The sequence below is a fragment of the Kryptolebias marmoratus genome, linkage group LG9 (assembly GCF_001649575.2).
Source record: "Kryptolebias marmoratus isolate JLee-2015 linkage group LG9, ASM164957v2, whole genome shotgun sequence".
NCBI classification, from domain to species: domain Eukaryota; kingdom Metazoa; phylum Chordata; class Actinopteri; order Cyprinodontiformes; family Rivulidae; genus Kryptolebias; species Kryptolebias marmoratus.
The window spans coordinates 26780191-26802016 of record NC_051438.1 but is presented as its reverse complement, the minus strand read 5'-3'; the positions used below and the strand labels follow the sequence as shown (position 1 = coordinate 26802016).

Sequence of the window (21826 nt, the reverse complement as noted above, 5' to 3'; positions counted from 1 at the left end):
ATATATATTTTTAATCCACGCATTTAAAGCAGCACATAGCTGATAAATGGACGCATCGTTTCGCGCATGCGCAGTCAGCAGTGTTATCTTCCAGACGGCTGTCATCCAGTGACGTAACTGCACCAGTCCTCAGTGTCGTTTCATAACATTCATATATACTTTCCACTGCATCTTACCTAATCCTCTCAAAACTTACAAAACATAAAAAAATCAGTGCTGTTTTATTTTAATTGCAACTGCAGATGCTATAAAGTTTACAAACTAAACGATACAATTTCCTGACTGTATATGCACAAATCCATTTAACACCTTAGAAACCTGATTTTAATTGTCTTTATAGCAACTAACTGTCACTTGACATTGTTTATTTAGAGTATTTTGTAGACTTTCTAGTAGTTTTTGTCTGCTTCATAATTAGTGCATGAACCTGAGCAATTAAACCATCAAATACTGACCCATACCATTCAGGAAAATAAGGAACACAAACTTGGTTTTATTCACAAAAGTCCCAACAACAACAACAACAATTTGGCAGGTTTACATCAAGATTTTAAGCCAAAAACAGTCAGTTTGCATCTTTCAGGTCCTGTGTTTTCTTGTGTCTTTGCTAAAGATTTTGCTATTTCTTTAAGGACATTAATTTAATAGGCTGTGCTGTTGGTATTTTTTAGGCCTGACATGTCTTTGTTTGTTCAGTTTTCTCAAATAACTTTCACCACACTGACTGAAAAAATAGGACTTTTTTCCACTAATGAATTGTTATTAGTACAAAAATTATATTTTATGCCTGTCATACAGTTATTTGGGGAATTTTCCCCTAATTTAGTAAAGTCATAAAATAATTTTCGGTAGGCTGTTTATAAGATGAAAATATATTTGTCCACCAGAGAGCGTACTTTCTGCGCGCAGCTGTTCCCGTCTGAAATATCGCGAGATCTTAGCTCAGGCTTCCTCCGTCTCGGAAGGTCAGGTGATCATTTACTACGGCAGTAGCCGGTTTCCTCGACGCCACGTAATTCTTCGACACCGAGGAGGCACGCTGTAATACAACCAAATGTAACGTTAACAAGTTTTCCCAATTTGTGTTCAGATTTATTTAAACAGTCAGGGAGACGTGTCGTTAGCCAGCGTAGCCATGCTAGCGTGAGGAGGCAGGTAGATGCTAGGTGGCTAACGTTAGCCGAAGTGGAATCTTGTAACGATGGTAACAGAATATTCTAGATCAGCGGCTGCCGGTGTGAAGCTGAATAAAACCGCTGTAAATTTTCTAAAGTTCAGCTTTACGTTTGGTTAAATTCCGCTTATAGGAATCACACAGTGGTAGGTTTTTTTTAACGTTTTATTTTTAGCAAGGCAGTCATAGCACCAAACTAGTTCAGGCCAGATGCGCTGGTTGGCTGGTTAACCCAACCGGTTTATTAATATTATTATTTATATTATTCCCTTCACAGGAAATACTAAACATAACTTGAATCATTTGGTAGTTTTTGTGTCAATCCTGATAAGTTAGGGTTTAAAGTTTACTCGTGTTTCAGCATTATTCTTAGTGAAGTAGATTGAAGTCTAAAGCAAATGATTATTGTGTTTGAAGCTGCTCATAACCCAAAGTAAATTTAAAGAATAGAAAAAAAAACTTTTTTCTGTTTCAGTGTTTGCAGACTGACTGGTAATTTTAACAAGTTTAACAAGTTTAGTACAATAAACCTGTTTATTGTACTAAACAGGTTAAGGGATGCATTTCAAGTGATGTTTATGTTTTGTTTTTTTTTTCCTACAGATCCACCTCACTTGGTAAAAATGGCAGACACCAACCAACAAAACCCTCCTCCCCAGCTGGGGCCTGCGGTAAGTTAGCTGTTATAACCTCTTCCAGCTAAGATAGGTGTCCATGTAACATATTTCTCTGTTTGATAAGCACCGGGGTATTGAGCAGCATTTAGTTTGAGCCTTTTATCAAAGAACAAAGGGTGAGGATTTGCTCAGTTTGATAAAAGAAAAAGCCACACAACTGTGTTTTGTCAGTCTGAGCTTATGCTGATAAGCAAAGGCCACAACTGCAAAGTCACTAAATAACTTTCTGAAAGAACTGCTCATAGAAAAACAAATTAAAATCTCAACCTGACGGCTAAATTGCACTAAAAGACGCCTTTTGTGGGAGGGATTCCCCTTCAGATGTTGAAAACTTATCACTGGGTTACAAAAGTAATTTACAAGCTTTAATACATGTAGAAACAGGGAACTAAAGGAAACTAGTCATGCTTTGACAGTTTTACTTTTTATTTTGAAACAGTTCAGGTAGTATCTCTCTGGGCTATGACTTTTGGCGGCTCGTTGGGAAATGAGACTCCTCAGGTGTCCCAAAACGTTCACGGGTTGTTCTCAGTTTCCTTACGCGAGTCGCAGAGGCGTGCGGTCTTGACGCTTGAGTTTTAAACACGTTCAGAAAAATTCTGCGACAAATTTCGTCTCAAAATAATCACACAGTCGTCGCGGATGTCTCTAACCCATCTCGAGAGCCAGAGCTTTATTTTGACACCTGCACAGGAGCTCACTCTGACAAAGGACATTCACGTTAATGCTGAGGCCTTAAAACCTCATAAATGATCAATATTATCATTTAAAACCGGTCTATGCTCATTACAAAAGTGTACTCCAGCAGAATAAATCTTAAATGTGGGAGCAGCTGCCGAGGTGAGCAACAAAATATTGTGCACGGCCTAGAATACAGTTTGCAAGCTGTACTCATGATAATAAACCGTGATTTTTAAAAGTTGCTTGCTCAAATCATGGCTGGACGGCTTGCAACAGAAACTTTACCTTTTTTTTTTTTTTTTTTTCACTTTTTGAGTCTTTAACCATTTCAGCCCTGTGAGATCCCACTGTTAGGATATCAAGTCATTTCTCTTGTTTGCTTGTTTTCACTGACAAATTTAGTTGTAATGTTTGCATGTATCCACCTGTTAGAAATAACTAGGTTCAACAGTTAATATGTGTTTGTTCTTTTCTATAAATATTTCCCTTTTTTTTGTTCCTCAGCAATTTTTAATGAGCAACAAGCTGGAAACAGCAATGTGGCTGTCACGTCTCTTCACTGTCTACTGCTCTGTCATGTTTATTCTGCCAATCTTGGGGTGAGTTTATACAGTTTGTATAACATGCTATTATTAGTTTGATAGTTAATCCCTCATAATTGCATGTTTAAATATGTCCCTTTTTTGTGTTTCAGACCTCACGCAGCAGCTAACTTCTATCAGCGAGCCTTGTTAGCCAACGCTCTCACCAGCGCGCTTCGCCTCCACCAGAGGCTTCCTCGCTTTCAGCTGAGCAGAGCGTTCCTGACTCAGGCTCTGCAAGAAGACAGCTGCCATTACCTGCTCTACTCTCTGATCCTTGTCAACTCCTACCCCATCACAAGTATCCTTTCACCCCGAACACGTTCTGCACGGGAACTTCTTAAATGCTAGTTCGTCATTCGTTAGAACTGTTTAACACAACGTGTGTTTCCTTCTCCCTTTATTAATGTTTTACTGCTGTTCCTCACTTTAAATTCTGTAATTATTCAGGTTTTCTTCAAGGATTTCTCAGCTAAAGCCGTAATATTAACACGTTACAAAGGTCTTACCTGTAAAACACATAGTTTTGATGCACGACTCTTAATTTTGTTCCGTTTATTTATTAGTTTTGTGTTAAGTGCTTTTAGTTTTTCCTTAACATTGTGTCCAGTGAGCATCTTCCCAGTTTTCCTGTTTTCCTTGCTTCATGCGACTACATACACAAAGAAAGTTCTTGATGTGAGTAAGAATCATAAATTATCTGGTGGCTTTTTAAATTTTATTTATTGAGCTGTATGTCTGAAAACAGTTAGCTAATAATGATCAGTTAGCTAATAATCACTAGCAGCAGCTAAATGGAGTTTTAATTATGACAAATTTGACTGAAAAGTTAAATATAGCTAATAAATACTAACTTGATTTGTTTTCATTCAACATATTCTCTGTGACCTGACGGAAAACATTATTGTTCAGCAGGTTTGTAGTAAAATTGCTTTATTTTTTTCAGTCAATGGGCCCCAACAGCCTGATGTTTGTAAGGAACCTCCTGGACCGAATAACAACCAATCAGCAGAACATCCTGAAGTTTATCGCTTGTAACGAGATCTTCTTGATGCCAGCTACTGTTTTCATGCTCTTCAGGTATGTTTACTGTTGATTTTATTACACAATGCAGATTCATATGCTTTTTATTCCAATGACAAAATACAAACATGTATAGTATTTTTGAAACGGCTCAGCAAACATTTACGTCTAATCAACAGTGGCCAGGGAAGCTTGTTGCTGCCTTTTATTTACTACCGATTCCTAACTCTCCGCTACACATCCAGAAGAAACCCATACTGCCGGTGAGTTGATGAATAAAATAATATTCTAACAAAATACTTGGGCGGTAATATACAGAACAATATGTATAATACATAAGTAAACTCAGTTTATAGGATTTTTTGTTTTGTTTGTAGTTGAAGAAATATTTTTTTATCCTGATGCAGTGTCAGTTCATAAGATCTGTTTAAAGAAATGTTTGTACCGTCTTTATGAGCATCATGCAGATAATAATTGTTTCTGTTCTGATGCAAAATCTCACTGTTGTCTAAAGTAATAGTAGCAAAAAAAAACAACCTGCTCGCTTTTTTTATGGTGATGTTTGAGCAACATTATAACCACATGCTAATAAATTGTTATAAAATGACAAACTTAATGTTTTCTTACCATCTCAGCACCTTGTTCTACGAGTTAAGAATTCTTCTGGAGCACTTCATCATGAAGCCTGCCTGTCCTGCTTTTTTGAGGAGAATGTGCCTCAGCAGTATCGCCTTCATCAGCCGCCTCGCCCCCACAGGGGTCTGATTACGCTGTGAAAAAGGGGGAGTTTTTGTATGGTTTTTTTTTTCCGTTTTTATTTTTAAGCCAATTAAGATGTGACTTAAGACTACGATGGGGGACAGACTTTGCCATCGATGGAAGAAACCTTTTGAATGTCACCTTTACAGTCTGAGCTTCATTTTTTCTGTATATTTTGAAGACAAACTGGTAAAGCACTGAAGTCTCATAGTGATATTTGTTTTTCTTACTGTGACCCGCTTCAAACGGCGGGCATCCTTTCACTTCTTTACGTTCACTAAATGGAGCACTGCAGATATCGGCTGCCCTGTAACGACTGTTTTTATTTCTTTTATGTCATTATTTATTCATAAAAATGTTTATTCTGTAATGAACCAATAACATTTTGAGATTAACTTAATGAAAATGTGCTAATACATGATGATGCTTTTTTTTAAAAGTGCGTAGTTTTGTTTGCAGCATCTTATAATTTGTCTGAATGCCTAACTTTCAATGTTTTATATCTATATCATCACTAGCTCTTTGAACAGCAAACATAAATATGTAGCTATGTTGTCAAATGGATGTTGAGATGAGAAAATAACTGCTGTGTTTTAAGGTACCAGACATTTTGTTGTAGGATTTGCATTTAAAATGATTATTTTAAAGCATGTCATCCCTTTGAATGCTTCATGGCATTGTGTCACTTTTAAGGCAGCTTTGATTGTTTTTCAATCATGTTGCAATAGGTTTCTCCTAAATGCCTGTTTTGGTTTTGTCTCCTCCATGTCTAACATGCTTATTTACCTATAGAAACAACGTTTTTATGAGAAGAATAAAGTTCTCTTACAAAAAAGAAAATGTTCAAGATTTCTTATGTTATTGATATCTTATAATTTTAGTTATTGCCTGAATCAACAAATCCTTATAAAATGAATTTTGTATGCTGCAGTTTATTTTTATTCTTATAAGCAGTGTGTATTTTACTACATATATTGTAACATTCAAATGTAGTTCTGTTTTACTCTTAATTTTTCATTAGATGCGTTTATTTGTCATGTTAAAATGATATTTAACTAGTCCGAAATATCAAGTATTAGTTTGAAGCTGCAGCCAATCAGTTTGCGCCTTCAATATTTGCTGGCTCACGCTCAGCCAATGGAGTCGCAGCTTGTAACGTAATGCTATGTTGCCATAGCAACGTCAACTCGTTCAGCACAGCAGAAGCGTTGGATACTTTACGGCTAATCTGACCGTTAAATAAGCGTTCACCTGCGCTCCGTCACGCGCAGATAGCGGCTTGTTCTGGCTGTTCTTACTGGAGCCGGGTGAAAATGACTTCCGCTCGTCGAAGAAGAAGACAGCTGGCCGGTGATTTAATCGTGTTAGCCCACGTTAGCACGTTCTGCTAATCTCCTTGCTTGACAATAATCCCAGTCTCAAATGGCATTTTTGTTGTTCTGCAACTTTGCCTGATATGTATATTTAATTGGCTTTAAAGGGAACTGGTTATTCTCCTAATTGTGCGACCAGAAAACCTACCCGGAAGATTTTCTTTATTTAAAAATAAACATTATTAAAGAAGGAAGATGGAGATCCACCTCAACAGAGTTGACTATATTCAGGTAACCCGAACAGAAGCCGCTGCTTTAAAAGTCTTGCTCTTTTTAAAGTTATATTTATTTCGTTTTTATTTATTTTTACATTTGCAGTTGCACAGAATTTGATTCAGACTGTAGTTTGTATCTTTTCTGTTTCTTCCTCCCAGGTTGGTGTGACATCCCAGAAAACTATGAGGCTACTTCCAGCAGTGGGAAAAAAGGCCACTCAGAAGGTGTTCTCTGTTCCTCTGTCTGTCTGTTAGCAAAATATCTCATGAACCATGGGACATGTTTTAATGAAACTCTCAGAGTAATCACTGGAAATACATCTGCAGCAGATTAACCTTTAGAGTCAGCCCAATGCAAGATGGCTGTTGCAGTTAAACCAACACTAGAAATTGAGGTAAAGTTGGATGTGGCAGCAGCTGGGAGTCATCCTCAACACACACATTACCGCATCTTGCAAAGTCTTTCCATATAGTATGATCTCACACATAACCACATTCTCAAGATTTGACTAAAACAACTAAAACTCTGTTCCTTCTTATAATTAGGATGATCTAAGTTTAAAACATGGCATCGACATCGTCATTTCTTATCCTGTCTCAGTCTGTTTTCCTAAAACTCCTCTTTAGAGTTGCGGATGTGTCTTGTGACCACATTTAAGGCATTTTACTGATTCATCTTACCTGTCAATTGAGGGAATATGGAGAATGTGGTGGTGTTGTAGTCAGTAATATCCCTAAAATCATCCACCATGTTTTGTCTTTGTTGGTGAAACTAGTTAAACTGGGTTTGGGTGTTGGTCCTTCTGTATTTCAGGTCGCTATAGCTGATCACGATGGCATACTTATGTGTTTTGGGATGAAGAAAGGGGAAGCAGTGGTGAGTTTAGATTTTTCTCTCACTGTATAGCTGATATAGAATCTTCTGCAGTGTGAAGATGTCTGACTTTCTTTTTCAGCCTGTATTTAAAACACTCCCAGGGCCAAAAGTAGCCAGAATGGACCTTGGAGGTGCCGTGGGAACTCCTCAGGAGAAGATCTTTGTCTGTTCTGGTTCTCAGGTCCGAGGATTCACCAAGAAAGGCAAACAGTTCCTCACCTTTGACGCCAACCTCACTGAGAGCATTAACGCCATGTAGGAACAACTTCCCCTCATTTCTTACTCGGTTGATTTATTTTGCTTTGTGACTTGCCTTACCGAGTGATGCTGGCAATGTCCTTTCCAGGCACGTCTCAGGCGCTGATCTTTTTGTGTGCGCAAGTTACATCTACAACCACTACTGTGACTGCAAGGATCAGGATTACTTCCTGTCTGGAGACAAAATTAACGACATTACATGTTTATCCTCGGAGAAGCTCTCATGCCTCACGCCAGTCTTGGCTTGCCAAGATCGAGTTCTTAGAGTCTTGCAGGTAGACCAAAACTCATATCTTCTGTTACGCCTCAAACAGTCTCAGACTTTCTTCCAGTGACGTATTTCACTCTGATTGTAGGGATCTGAACTTGCCTATGACATTGAAGTTCCCGGCCCTCCATCTGTGTTGGAGCTATTTAATAAAGATGGAGGCAAGTCTGTTTGTCAGTTTGTGGCGTTCTATAAAAAATACAACTTGAAACTGCTTTGTTTCAATAAGATCTAACATAATATGGGTGATTTATTTTTTTTCTTCAGGGGATGAAGTCCTTTATGGAACCACAGATGGAAAAATTGGATTAATTCAGATTGGTGACAGCTCAGCTGTGACTAAGTGGGAGATCGACAATGACAAGAAGAAAGGAGGTAGAGCTAAAGTACTGCTGTGTATTTTAGCCAATAAGTTGGTTTGCAAAACATTTTACAAATTCACTAAGGAGATCTTTGAATCCTCTTACATCGAAGAACCTTCTTTTTAATATGGACTGTGTGCAGTTTGTGTTTGTTAACCTCTCTCTCCGTCCAGCAGGGATTCTTTGTGTTGACACGTACGACATCATCGGAGATGGAGTGAGTGACATCTTGGTGGGCAGGGACGATGGAACAGTTGAGATCTTTAGCTTTGATAGTTCCAATGAGCCTACATTACGCTTTGAGCATGTAAGTTTTTGCCTGGTAAAAAGTAAAAATGAAATGATGAAACTGTTAAAATTATGCCCGGTCATAGCTTAAGCTTTTATTTGTTTGTTTTTTAGCAAAACATTTATCCAACCCTATGTGGCTCCTCGTACATTGATTTTATTATTGCTCAAAGGTGTTTGTGTGTATACTTGTCTGTACAAAATATGGACGGGTTTCAATGAAACGGTCAAGAAGTAATCACTGGCTGTACATCTACAACTGATTAACTTTTGAAGTCACCTTAGTTTAAGATGGCTGTCCCAGCTAATTGACGTCTCTCTACACAAAAATGACTATAGCTCACTGAGGTACAGTGTATTTGTTGTGGTTGTAGCTGACAGTCACAGCACTAATAGATCATATTAGATCATGCATAAAGGTTTGACCAGAACTTCTACAGCTCAGTCTGAGAGAAACTGTGCGTCTAACGTGCGCTAATTGCAGTTTGCTCGTCAACTGAGTCTTTCTCGGTCAGAAGGATAGGCCAACTCCAAGGCTGCAGTTTAGAAGGTTTATTGAGGAGGAAATAATAGCAGGTACATGGGAGATGATGAGGGTACAGATGCAGATATGGATGTTTATGTGTGTAAGTGTGGGTGTGTGTTACATCATAAGGACACACACAGCATTCATACACGTGATCTTAGCAAAGGATTGACAGTGGATAACAATTCCTGCATAGATGCTGCTCTTACGGCACTGCACCACACAGAAAAATAACTCGCTAACCTACGAGTGAGCGCAACTACAAACAGGTGCATCATGGGTAATGTAGTGCTAAACCAGTCATTTTTCAACATAACTGTATCTCAATCTGAAACAGGTCAAAAGGCAGCAGATGATATGCATTCCTTTAAGGAACGCAAGACTTAATATTTTATCTTTTACTTTAACTCCAGAGCAACTTAAACTCTTCACTTTTCAGTTTTTACATCAATCTGTACAGTCACTAACAGTTTAAAATACTTCTCTATCATCACATCATTTGGACAAACCATATTTATGCTCTTTTTATTATAAACAATTTAATGTTTGGATGATAGAACATTGTGTTAATTACATTTCATCTACCAGCACAATATCTTTTTGTTCTTTTAAATTAGAAGGTTGGGCATTTTTCCAAACATTAGATCATATTTCATATGCCGAGCCTAAATGTCTGTTGTTCGTATTAACAAAAGGTGACACGCTAATGTTTGTTTGTTCCAGGTGCTGTCAGAGAGCGTGACCTCCATCCAGGGTGGCTGTGTGGGGAAAGAGTCTTATGATGAGATTTTGACTGCCACATATACAGGTTAGAGGAGATGCTTTTTCAGTCAGTGTGGTGAGTGTGCCCACTGTCATTTTCTACAGAAATAAAAAACAGGCTTTATTGTTCTGTTATTTTGCTGTACCATCTTTTGATTAGAGATCTAATCTGTTAAACTGTTCATAATAAGTGAAGTTGGTGTCAAAAACGATTTAAATCTGGTTAACTCTTCCAGGATGGGTCACTGGTTTAACCACCGATCCCCAGAAGGCTGAGGCTGGTCCAGGGGACGAGGTCAAGATGAGCAAAGAGACACAGTCCAAAATAGAGTCCCTCAGGTATCAGAGCTACTTTGAGCCTCTTCTGCAGTTTGTGGGATTTAAAAACAACATCATGTTGTTCCCTCTCAGGGCGGAGCTGGAGCAGCTTCAGGTTAAAGTCCTGCAGGGTCGTGAGCAGTACCAGCAGACGTCTCAGTCAAGCACAGCTGTCTCTGCTGTCCCCGTCTTTAGCATCAATGACAAGTTCACCCTAAGCCAGGACGATGCCAGCTACAGCCTCACGCTGGAGGTGCAGACTGCCATCGACAACCTGTTGCTCCAGGTACACCAAGCAGACAAGCCCTGCTGACACAACACAATAATATCCTTGAATTTTTAAATTAAGCACACGTTTTAATCCCTTTTTTCCAGATTTAAACATACAGCATAGAATTTTAATTAATTGTTTTTATTTTTTGCACAGAGTGACGTCCCTATAGACCTGCTGGATGTAGATAAGAACTCGGCTGTTGTCAGTTTCAGTGAATGCGACTCAGAGGTGGGCTCCATAAACTGTCTGTTCAGAGGGCTAACATTATGTACAAATAAAGCCTCAAACCTGCATTTATTCCCAGAGGTCTGACTCTGGTTCTGTTTCCAACAGCCTAATGGGAACTTCCTGCTGGCCACGTACAGATGTCAGGCCAACACTACCAGACTTGAACTTAAGGTAACCAGTAAACCTAACTCTGCCATGTGTGTTCCTTTAATGGTATGCAGTTTTACTTAAACAAATAAAACCACAATAACAGAAGGCCAAGTTTTGTAAACATATGTATTTTTCTTTCTCCATCAATATGAAAAGAGAAGCCTTTATGCAGGTTTACATGGATGCTCAATTAAAAATAGTTACCAGATCTGCTTGTTTAAACTACAGCTCATATAATCTGCAGCAGACTAACATGTTTCCTCCACGATCAAATGTTTTCCTAGGTGAGATCCATCGAGGGCCAGTATGGGACCCTGCAGGCTTACGTTACCCCCAGACTGCAGCCCAAGACCTGCCAGGTTCGACAGTATCAGATCAAACCGTTATCCCTCCACCAGCGGATGCACAGCATCGATCCAGACAGGTAGAGATTACAGTTAAACAATAAATAAATCAAATTCAGACTGAGTGTATTTTTAAAAATGTAATTATAGGTTACAGGACAATTTTGAATGCTGAAACACAGTAACAGCTGTCGAAACAGAAATGTCCATTTACCATAACATAACATACCATTTATTTAAAGGTGATTGTCACAACAAAAATGAACAGTGCAGCATAAACTTGAACATAAATGTCATTTAAGATACTCAGTTGATCCGCTGCTTTCCTTAGACTAAAATCTTTAATTTTGAAATTTCTGTTATTTGCTCCTAATGATTTGTTTTAAAGATCAGAGTTGAAGGTAAAACAGTAATGTTAAACTAGTGACAGCTGCTGTTGTTCTTTTAATTACCTGTTACTGGATCTCCTGTTTCAGGCCCATGAATAAGCTCAGTTTGGTGGGACAGTTAAGTTTCGCAGAGATCCACTCCTGGGTGGTCTTCTGTTTGCCGGAGGTGCCTGAGAAAACACCAGCGGGAGACAGCGTCACTTTCTACTTCCACAACACGTTCCTGGGCACACAGCTCGAAGCCACCTACTGGTAAATGCAGGCACACAGTAAAACAAACTTTATACACTTTCAGTTTATTAATGCTGCTGATAAGTTCTATAAATAAATTAATCGCATCTCGTTTGAAGTGACAGCTTTCTTGTTAGGGCCACATTTCCTGTCAGTCAGCCAGAAGCAACACCTCATTTAAGTCTGCAAGTTCTTCCTTTTTATCGGTCCTTTAAATTGGTGTTTTAATTAATTAAATTACAGCATTTATTATGTTTTGCCAATTCAGAATGACGAGCTGTTAAAGCCAAGAGTCCTGTGTCAACATAAAAGTTAACTGAACGTCCTCTTAAAATACTTACATACTTCATTTGAACTTGCTAACTTGGCTTCATCTTAAAACTAATTAGTATTAATGTGTCTGAATTTTTAATTTCAGCAAGGGGGAGGGCCACTTCAAGTCTGACAACATTTCTACCATCTCTATACTGAGCGACGTTCTCTCCAAAGAAGCTACTAAAAAGAAAATCAATGTAAACATGTCATATGGTAGGTTCACTGTTTTCTAATGCAGTCTGACCTGATATGTATTTTGCAGTAATGTAAAAAAATAAATCACATGTTTATTAATGTTCCAGATATTAATGATGAGTCTGTGAGCCACACACTCAGGATGATCCACCCAAAGCTAGAGTACCAGCTGCTGCTGGCTAGAAAAGTTCAGCTTGTCGATGCTCTTAAAGTAAGTTTATGATGTTTCAAAGCACTCTGCCTCTGTTTATTCACCATCATGTTCTCTCTGGTTCACAGGAGCTTCAGGTTCACGAGGGGAACGCCGATTTCCTCATCCCAGAGTATCGCAGCATCTTGGATGAATCTGCTAATCTTCTGGAAGAGTACAAAAAGCAGCCAGCACACCTTGAAAGGCTTTATGGTACAGTTTAGTAATCTGATTTGTCTGACTGAATATTGTTGTTATTGAGTTTTTCGGCTAGCAGTGACTTATAGTTTTCTGTGTATTTGTCGTCCCTGCAGGAATGATCACCGATCTCTTCATTGACAAATTCAAGTTCAAGGGCCAGAATGTGAAAACGAAGGTGTCTTCATTGTTGGAAATACTCGATAATTATGACTTAAATTCACTGTTGGACTTTTTCAACGACCCATGATAACAGATGGATTATGATTTATCTCTGTGCTGGTTTTGTGGTCCAATCCCAGCATCTTTATGCCATGGTAGATACCCTTTGTATCAATGTTGTGTTATATTTAGATTCTATTTATACTTTATTACAGTGCAGAATAATAAAATATTTATATTTGATAATGTTTAAAATTGTTGTGCAGATAGTTAGCAGAAAAATGCAAGTTTCTCTTTTTTATTTGAAGTTAATTTGAGGTAAATGACTGAAGCCGCATGAATATGTTGTTTTACTGATGTATGAAACAGAGACAGTTCTAGTGTATTTGACAAATGTTCAGTAATTAGTCTGGAAATATCACATCTTTTTGAATAAAATATTACTTCTGCAGTAATCTGACTGATCTAATTATAAGAGAACTCCCATGTCAGTTTTCATTTACAGGGTTAAATAAAAATGTACAAAATCTTTCCTTTAATTTTACTTCACTTTCAACATGTTCAAGAGGAGACTATGGTTCTTACCACATTGTTACTTCTACTTGGACAGTTAGGATGTACTTTTAAGTCTTACATAAAGTTTAAAATCTCATCCAAACATCGCTGATTAAAAATATTCATGGTAACCTCAACCAGACTTAAAAAAAATAATAATAAGCCATCTAAACTTAAGCATTGTAGAATAATTAAATAGACTATCATAATAAGCAGTTTTACTTTTAACTTTCTGGGCATATTTTGCCATTTGAAGAAACTTACTTAAGTAAACTTTTTACTTTTACAAAACGTAAGTATTTTATGGGACCTGCAAATGGCATCTACAACAAAACAAGAAAAGTTTTTTTAAATTATGTGAATATATTAAATCTGTTTAAACTCAAATCAAACTACCTAAAGTACAAGGAAAACGTCTGAATTTTACGGTAAAATATTATTATCATGAATTAGAACAACTTAAAATGATTGTATTGTCTGCGTTAATGTTGTTACTCCCATTTAACGTCTGTCTTTAACGTGATCTTTGTTCAAACCGGTTTTGAATTTGCAATTATTGTAATATTGCCCTGCCTCGGCTCCCGTACATACATGACGTCAGTGGCTGTGCGGTCCGTGATTGGTTGGTTTCAATCGTCGCGGGCTACTTGAACTGAGAAGCTACATCGCTTTATGTTTCTGCATAAATGGATCGAGGATAGCTCCTTATCTGAGCAGGTTGGTACTAAATTCGGAACTTTTTAAAAGGATCGTGAATTAGTTTCCACCTCTTCGTTTTAACCAACCTGCTGCCAAATGTGCACGTCTTGTTTTTGTTTGTTTTAGCGCGGCAGTTCCGTGTATTGTTGCCATCTCAACAGTTTATTTTGGATTGTGATTGTTTCGTCCAACAGCTAAAAGCTTACCTCCATACTGCTCAACCGCCATCTTTTGTCAGCTAAACTCATTTTTTTACGAGAACGAGCATAGAGGTTGGAGTATTTTTGTGTTAAGCGAGGATCAGAAGTTTTTGTTTCAGAGGGAAGGTAATAAGAATTAAAAAAACATGTCGGGAGCTACCAGACAAGGAAGCGCGGCCGCTAGTGAGTTTCCCAACCAGGAGAACATGCTCTCCAGGCTCAGAGGCTCACTGAAAACCCGAGCTGCAGAAAACCAGGAAAACCTCCCACCGAAACAAGCCTCCAACAGAACCGTGCTGGGAGCCCTGCAGAACCACCACCAGCGGAGCAAGGCGCAGAACCAGCGCGGCCCGAAGCAGGTAACGATGCTAACACGGTGAGCCTAGCCGGGGCTAACACCTGGAGGTGGGCTGTTAGTCCTGCAGACCTCGAGCTACCACTTTCATGATCGCATCTGGGCTAAACACTTCACGAATTACCTCCTTTAATGTTTTAAATATTGCTCTGTTTGCAAAGGTTTCACCGGCTGTCCGCCATTTTATTGTCGCCTAATGCAGCGCTGTAGTTCTTGTGTTTAAAACTACAAATGTGAATCTGGAGAACCTCCCGCCATCATTTTCTGCAGTATCAGTATTTTATTAAACCAGTCTGATTTATTGAGCAAATATTAGTACTATGAATCGGTTAGAACCCACTTTTCCCAGTATGCTTAATTTTTATTTGTACAGTACTGCTTGCAATATTGCTTTCCACACTGATTGGTAGTTCTGAAACTTTCCATATCTATATATTGCTCAACGATTGACTAACTGGTAAGTTTCTGTATCTGAAATTTACTCTTCCCCCTTTTTAGGATGCATCGCAACCCTTGGCTTGTAAAAATGACGACTTTAGCAAAAGTTGCTTTGATAAGCCATCTACCAAGCAGCCGGCCTTCCGGATCCATGTGGATGAGCCTGATGGCGCCTGCCCCAAGAAGCAAGTGGTTGAAGGGAGCAAAGCAAAGCCCACGGTGGAAGACTCTCCCCTGGCCGTCAGCAATGCGGTGACCCAGCTCCGACAGCCGCTGGCCAACATCGACGTCCCATCAGTGATGGATGTCAGCTTCGGTGGGTCATTTTTCTTTCTCTCATTCTGTCCAGTCTTATCGTCATGTCATTTTGGCCTTAACAACAGTAAACTTTCTTTGTACAGATTCTCCCATGGACATGTCTGTGATTGAAGTGGAGGAAAAACCTTCCACTGTGAGTGGCGTTCCAGAATACGCTGCTGAAATCCACACGTACCTGAGGGAAATGGAGGTGAGAAACTGCTTTTGTTTTTTATTTAACCTATATGAGCTTTTAATTTGTATTAGTTTAACTTATTTTAATTTTGTGTAGGTGAAAACCAGGCCTAAAGCAGGCTACATGAAGAAGCAACACGACATCACAAACAGTATGAGGGCCATCCTGGTAGACTGGCTGGTTGAGGTTGGAGAAGAATACAAGCTCCAAAACGAGACTCTTTATCTGGCTGTTAACTACATCGACCGCTTCCTGTCCTCGATGTCAGTCTTAAGGGGCAAACTTCAACTTGTGGGAACTGCTGCCATGCTGCTGGCTTCGTACGTACCTGCTGTATAGTCACTGTAACTTTAAAAATGTCACCGTTTTAAATGTTAATGTTCACCTGCAGAAAATTTGAAGAGATCTACCCTCCTGAGGTGGCAGAGTTTGTCTACATCACAGATGACACCTACACAAAGAAGCAAGTGTTAAAAATGGAGCATTTGGTGCTGAAGGTGCTTTCCTTTGACATGGCTGCTCCAACAATAAACCAGTTTCTCACGCTGTACTTCTGCCATCATTCTGTTGCCAAACGGGTGGAGAGCTTGGCGATGGTGAGTGTGAGCCAGTTCAGATGTGACATCTGCAAATGTCTGCTTAATGGAGTGTTTTTAATCATTTGTACAAGTGTATGCAAGTATCGAAATTATCAGGAGTACTTTGGTGATTTCCCTCTTGCATAATACAGACACTACATGTTTGTTTTTTTTGTCCTGTAGTACCTTGGGGAGCTAAGTTTAGTTGATTCAGATCCATTCTTGAAATACCTACCGTCAGAGACGGCAGCTGCTGCCTACATCCTGGCCAACAACACAGTGACTGGAGGCTCATGGGTATGTTTTCAGTCATGATTAGAGGCTTTTTAAAAAAATATAAATCCTTGAGTGGAGTCATTCTGGGTTTCTTCTCCCTTCAGCCCAAGTCCTTGGTGGAGGAGACTGGCTACACGCTGGAGGATCTGATGCCATGCATCGAGGAGCTTCACCGAATGTACCTCAGCGCTGGGCAGCACGCCCAGCAGTCTGTCCGGGAGAAGTATAAGGGCTCAAAGTAAGTTCATATGGTTGTGCTTTATTTATTTTTCTTTTCTCAAGCAGTGTTGCTTAAGTTGCTTTCTTTTCCAGGTACCATGAAGTTTCCTGCATCAATGCACCAGCCAAACTGCTGCTGAAGTGACTCTAACCCTCCTGTCTCCCTGTTTAACAAGCATGTGTATGCCTTTTTTGTAGGTTTTTTGTTTTTTTTATAAATGATGTGCCACCATTTTAAATGTCCTGCTCTTTTTGGAGTAGTGCCATTGATACAAGGTTTTATTTTTTTATGTAAATCCTAAATCCCAGTGTTTGTGCCAGACAAGTTGATGGCTAATCAAGCAGTTTTCATAGATTTAACTTTTAATCAGATGAGATGCAGAGGTCTTACACCACTCTGGAAATGCTGCTTTGATCCACAGCATCAAACTCTAAGACCTGTGATTGTACCACGATCTGAGGCTACGGCAGCCATGGAATGCTAATCGAAGCATGTTTGTGTCATCCTGTCTCATTACACCGAAGCCTTGGAACACGACGGCTTCTATTGGGCATCTTCTGCTTTGTAAAATATGGCACTTGTAAATAAAATGACTTTTAAAAGTTTAAAAACTCAATTTCTGCATCTTTATCACCACGGTGAACTCATGGGGGCAGCAGAGGACACGTGTTTGTCTTGAGACTGTTTCAGATGTTGGCTGGTAAACAGAACCTCCAGATTTTTAGCTTTCTATTTAAGAAAGGTGTCAAAATTAATTAATGTAAAATACCTTATCAGTTTTTCTACAAAGATGTTAAAACGATGGATAATTATGCATCCATGAATGAAAATGCTTTGACTTTATCAGCAGACACCTCAGTTTTTGTAGGAAACTCTAGTCTATAAAACCAATGGGGTTTTTAACATTTTAATAGAAGCACAAAATTTCACATTAGGTTTTAACTCTTCGCCTGTGGCAGTTTAAATGGCCTATACAGCAAAGCCTACAAAAGGGGAACATGATTAGGCTTTTTTTTTTTTTTTTTTCCTTCATCAGTGACTTTTTTTTTCTCTGAAAGTAAGCTGAGGGCAGCCAATGGTGTCGACAGCACCTCACTCTCTCCCCTCATGATAAATGGGGAGGCTGGCTTTATGCGAGCCGTCTGATGGAGGGGAAGCGGAGCCCAGCTGCAGAGAGGATTTTTATCTCGCAAGAATGGACCGTTCAGCTGCTGCGCGCACATCCTCAACAGGTTTGCTTCACTGAGGGTACACTCTTTGTGACTAACTGGGATTAAACAATGGATTTCCTTCAACATGGCCAAACCAGCTGGATACTCTGAATCATGGCTCCATCACTACAGGAACAAAACCTGAGGAGATCAAAGTGTGGCCAAAGAGCAGTTTTTGGAGGTGGAAAAGGCAGGTCGTCTGCCTGAAACAAATGCCTGCTCCCAAAAAATTTCTGGTGGCATCCACCTCGCTGCCCCTGGCTCTGGGCTGGGGTTGGAACCTGAGCTTGTACGTGGGGATGCTCTTTGGGCTCATGCTGCTCATGATGCTGCTTCTCTGGATGCTTTTTAAACAGCTGAGGAACTCGGTGGGGAAAACAATGCTGCAACCTGCTCGCTCTTTCAGGCAGCCTTGCTCTGACCAGAGGTTGCAGCGTGTGTTGTGAAAAGAGGACAAATCGGCCAAAATGCGACCAGGACTGGGACTTTTGGAGTGCTGGAAGGTGCCTTTGCATAATTGTTTTGGAAACTGGTCTCAAATGCTTCACAGAACAATAAAAATGTTCTTGTTTATAAGAACCTTTCTTTGTCTTTAGCAGCCCGTGTGTTTTCTAAAGCATATTCGGAAACGGAAAGTAATATCCATGTGCTTTAAAGTAATTAAAAAATACAGTTAACCTTGTGCAACAGCTATTTCTTTTCATCTCAAGTGAATTTACCGTGCAAAGTTCAAAACATCTTAAATTGCCGAGTAAAAGCACAGACTGGGATTAAATCTGCATCCTGATTCATGGTGATTAAAGTGATGTATTCAGGAGGGCAATTTGCACTCCTCTCATCTTATTGGTGAAATGCCAGGAGGATATCTGCCAATGAAATAAATAAAAGGAGCTGTCACTAGCTTTCTCAATTCCTACATTCATGTCAGAAGACGGAGTAAATGGGCCCCTTATGGGAAACATTTAATATCAACATCAATTTAATGCTGTTTAATCTTTGTCTGTAGGATACATGGCTGCAGAACTGCACACAGGTGGGGCGACTGAAAACATCTACTTCAGAGTGGCTCAGGAAATTTAGCTCCTAATGTTATTTCTGTCATTAGTTTTAGGAAGAACTGCGAACCCCGAGGGAAAGTATAAATCTTCTGACAATTTATTTCCTAACAGAACATTTTTTTACACAAGAATTGTGGTTCATTAATGTCTCAGCATTGGTAACGTTTCTCAAATACTAACATGTTTAGATTAAAGTTACTCACTGCAAAATAGTATATGTATATTGATATGCAATTCTGAAATGCAGGTATGCAGTCAATGTAAACAAAGCGCTTTTGTCTGGGTAAATATGCACCAATACATCAAAATTGTGTGACTTTGCCATCCCAAATGGCTCCTCTATGGACATCATCATTGTTGACATATTTTCAGTCACTTTGGCTGTTTCTGTATGTAAACAATGCATGTGTAAATTGGCGGCCATTGCTAAGGGAACCTTTAACTTATTAAGACTAATGAAATCAGTTTTTAACTAATCGTTCTGCTCAAAGATTGACGACTGTGTTATTCTGAAATAATGTCTGAAACAAAAACAGGAAATGTCTGTTAAAGTTGCAACAAATAATCTAGCTCACATAGGCAGACGAGACAGGTGAAGCAATTTTCTCTTCTTGGTATGAAGGCAAAAATAATATTTCCCTAAACATTCGACAATTCCTGTAAACATTTTCCTCTCAAGGATTTTTAATCGTCTTGTCTGGGAACACTTCATCTCAGCTATTTTCACACTAGAGACTCAGAGGAATTTTTCTTCAACAGGTTTATTTTCAGGTTATTTCCAAAATAACAACCGTCTGCTTATCTTCCTCCCTTCAGCAGACCTGCAGATTAAAGATGTACGAGTCCCCCGCCTGCATGTCTTCAGCCTGTTTCCTTCCACAGAAACTCGCTCTCTGACGGTATGAGGTCTCTGTGAGCTGAGCTGCAAGTCTTAAGGTCAGAAATGAGAAACCTCTGAAGGTGTTGGAGGATATTGGAGATAAAACTCCTGTGGGACGTTTAGATCCAGATGGTTAATCAGCCTAACAAATGGCAGTAGCTTTAAATTAACACTAGAAACTCAGATTTGAACACAAACATTTAAAACTGATTCACCTTTAGAGTCAAACAAATTCAACATAGCCACCACAGCCAACCGACCTTAAAAAAATACACCAAAATTGCTATTACTCCTTCAATTTTACAGATATTGACCTCAGATTTGGTGTGGCAGTAGCTGAGAGTCGCTCACATCGTATACTTTGAGTTATAGCAGATAAACCAAAATCTTTGTTTAAAACTTTGGCGTTCAAAGCAGCAAGCAGAGGACATCCCTTTAATTTATGAATATGAACTTAAAAGAAAAGAAAAAAGCTTTGGTGGGTCGAGTAGTGGCTGTGCTTTTGTCCGTAATATTAACTGAAAAAATTAAGGTTTATATCAGAAGGAGATTATTAGCTCCCATATTTCAGTTTTTTTCAAATAGCCTATATGCAACAACAGAATTATAAAACTCCTATAATTCTCCTATAAAACTCCTAAGATTATCCATTATTAGTGGACCCATCTCCTTAAAAACTTTCTGAAGGCTTCCCTGGTTGAGCTGATTATCGAGGTGTTTACATCCCAGATTAATTTAACTTGAGTTAAACTCTTCTTAAAGATCAAGCACTCTCACTGAACAAGTGCCACATCAGACTTGTATAAAAAACTAAAGATTTGGGGTTGAATAAATGAAATCAGAGGCTAAATAAATTAGAATTCAGTAAATTATTAACTTAGCACAACATAAACAATCCCTCCACACTGGGGCAAAAAGGACAACATTTTTAATAAAGTTTGGACAAATTGGGCTTACATTTGTCTCTTGTTTTTCAGCTAATTATTCTAATCCCCTGTTGGCTCTTACTGCTTACAGCAATTAAATGTTTTTAATTAAGAACGCCGTCAGCCTCTTTTCAACAACACATTAAGAATATTTTAGAGAAAAGTCAGAGGACTGACTTCTCCTTAATGTGTTTGTTTGATGCTACAGCTCAAAGCAGCAAACAGACAAAAGGGATTTTTTTTATCATCCTTCGCACTCGAGCCGGGGACATTTATCCATTAGGACTGGAGCAGGTAATATTTGCTGAAATGGAGCTCGGCCTCGGCGCAGAGAAGATGGCAAACAGAGGCAAGGAGTGGCAGCTGGGGAGCCCTTTTGATAGATGACAGAACTTATTGTCTGTCAGTCAGCGCCGGACAAATGGAGCTGTCTGCGCCCAGCTCTGACACCCAGCTGTCCAACGGCGCCGGGCTCGTCAAAACGCTCATTGATTCTGTTCGGATACTGGAACCAGCAGTCAGAAGTTCTCAACGCCTCATGCTTGGATTAGTCAGAACCAAGAAGCTGTTTCTGTCTCATTTAAGATGAGATTGAAAAATTAATTTCAGATTTTGGAAGAAGCTTCTTTTTTTTCACAAGATGAATTCCAAACATTTGCCTTGTGCTGTTTCTTATTCTGTCAGCTATTTTTATTACATGACAATCAGTCTGATCATAATTTATAATTCAAATTTGAATATTTTACTCATAAACCAAAAATAATCTAAAATGTTATCAGAAATTTAACACTTAACGTTGTTAAGACAATACTGTCCATTGCATAAAGATGCCTGAGCAAAAACATGAAAATTACTCTGCTCTTTTTAATTTTTATATAATTTGCTCTGTTAGAAAAACTCTTTACTCATTGTTTGTCAGTAACAGGCTGTCTTGGCAGTGCTGGTTTTTAAGAAATAAATAACAAAAAGCCCACAACTTTACATTTGCTAGAAGTTATCATTTTACTATCATGTCACAATTATTTTCCATGTATTTTATAACTAAAATATTATATTTATTTGTCATTTCTACTGTAACTATACATGTACATGTAACACAGGACACTCAGGTTAAACAGC

The 21826-nt window shown here is 38.9% G+C and overlaps 3 protein-coding genes across 6 annotated transcripts; all 3 read left to right on the top strand.

The window, feature by feature from the left end:
• Positions 1 to 930: 930 nt before the first annotated feature.
• On the top strand, positions 931 to 5735 carry tmem33 (transmembrane protein 33). 2 transcript variants are annotated; one of them, XM_017417415.3, is made up of 8 exons: positions 931 to 1056; positions 1778 to 1845; positions 3037 to 3131; positions 3227 to 3414; positions 3724 to 3791; positions 4060 to 4193; positions 4316 to 4399; positions 4772 to 5735. In XM_017417415.3, the coding sequence occupies exons 2-8, from the start codon at positions 1798 to 1800 to the stop codon at positions 4899 to 4901; spliced, it is 747 nt and encodes a 248-aa protein (XP_017272904.1). In that variant the 5' UTR covers positions 931 to 1056; positions 1778 to 1797; the 3' UTR covers positions 4902 to 5735. The 2 variants fall into 2 exon arrangements, with proteins under 2 accessions (XP_017272904.1, XP_037833159.1); XM_037977231.1 differs by lacking the exon at positions 931 to 1056 and adding an exon at positions 1099 to 1320.
• A 328-nt stretch (positions 5736 to 6063) lies between these two features.
• Positions 6064 to 13273, top strand: bbs7 (Bardet-Biedl syndrome 7). Of its 3 annotated transcripts, none has more exons than XM_017417404.3 (19): positions 6064 to 6499; positions 6643 to 6708; positions 7298 to 7360; positions 7440 to 7615; positions 7707 to 7893; positions 7975 to 8047; positions 8154 to 8261; positions 8425 to 8555; positions 9786 to 9870; positions 10061 to 10163; positions 10236 to 10428; positions 10570 to 10644; positions 10750 to 10815; positions 11079 to 11218; positions 11615 to 11779; positions 12177 to 12286; positions 12376 to 12479; positions 12548 to 12671; positions 12773 to 13273. In XM_017417404.3, the coding sequence occupies exons 1-19, from the start codon at positions 6464 to 6466 to the stop codon at positions 12904 to 12906; spliced, it is 2139 nt and encodes a 712-aa protein (XP_017272893.1). In that variant the 5' UTR covers positions 6064 to 6463; the 3' UTR covers positions 12907 to 13273. The 3 variants fall into 3 exon arrangements, with proteins under 3 accessions (XP_017272893.1, XP_037833146.1, XP_017272895.1); XM_037977218.1 differs by having other exon boundaries at positions 8422 to 8555; XM_017417406.3 differs by lacking the exons at positions 6064 to 6499; positions 6643 to 6708 and adding an exon at positions 6736 to 6878 and having other exon boundaries at positions 8422 to 8555.
• A 756-nt stretch (positions 13274 to 14029) lies between these two features.
• ccna2 (cyclin A2) lies at positions 14030 to 16866 on the top strand. Its single transcript, XM_017417412.3, has 8 exons — positions 14030 to 14631; positions 15126 to 15381; positions 15467 to 15573; positions 15655 to 15878; positions 15950 to 16154; positions 16320 to 16433; positions 16517 to 16650; positions 16725 to 16866. Exons 1-8 carry the CDS (start codon positions 14419 to 14421, stop codon positions 16774 to 16776), a joined length of 1305 nt encoding a protein of 434 aa, XP_017272901.1. The 5' UTR covers positions 14030 to 14418; the 3' UTR covers positions 16777 to 16866.
• Positions 16867 to 21826: the final 4960 nt, after the last annotated feature.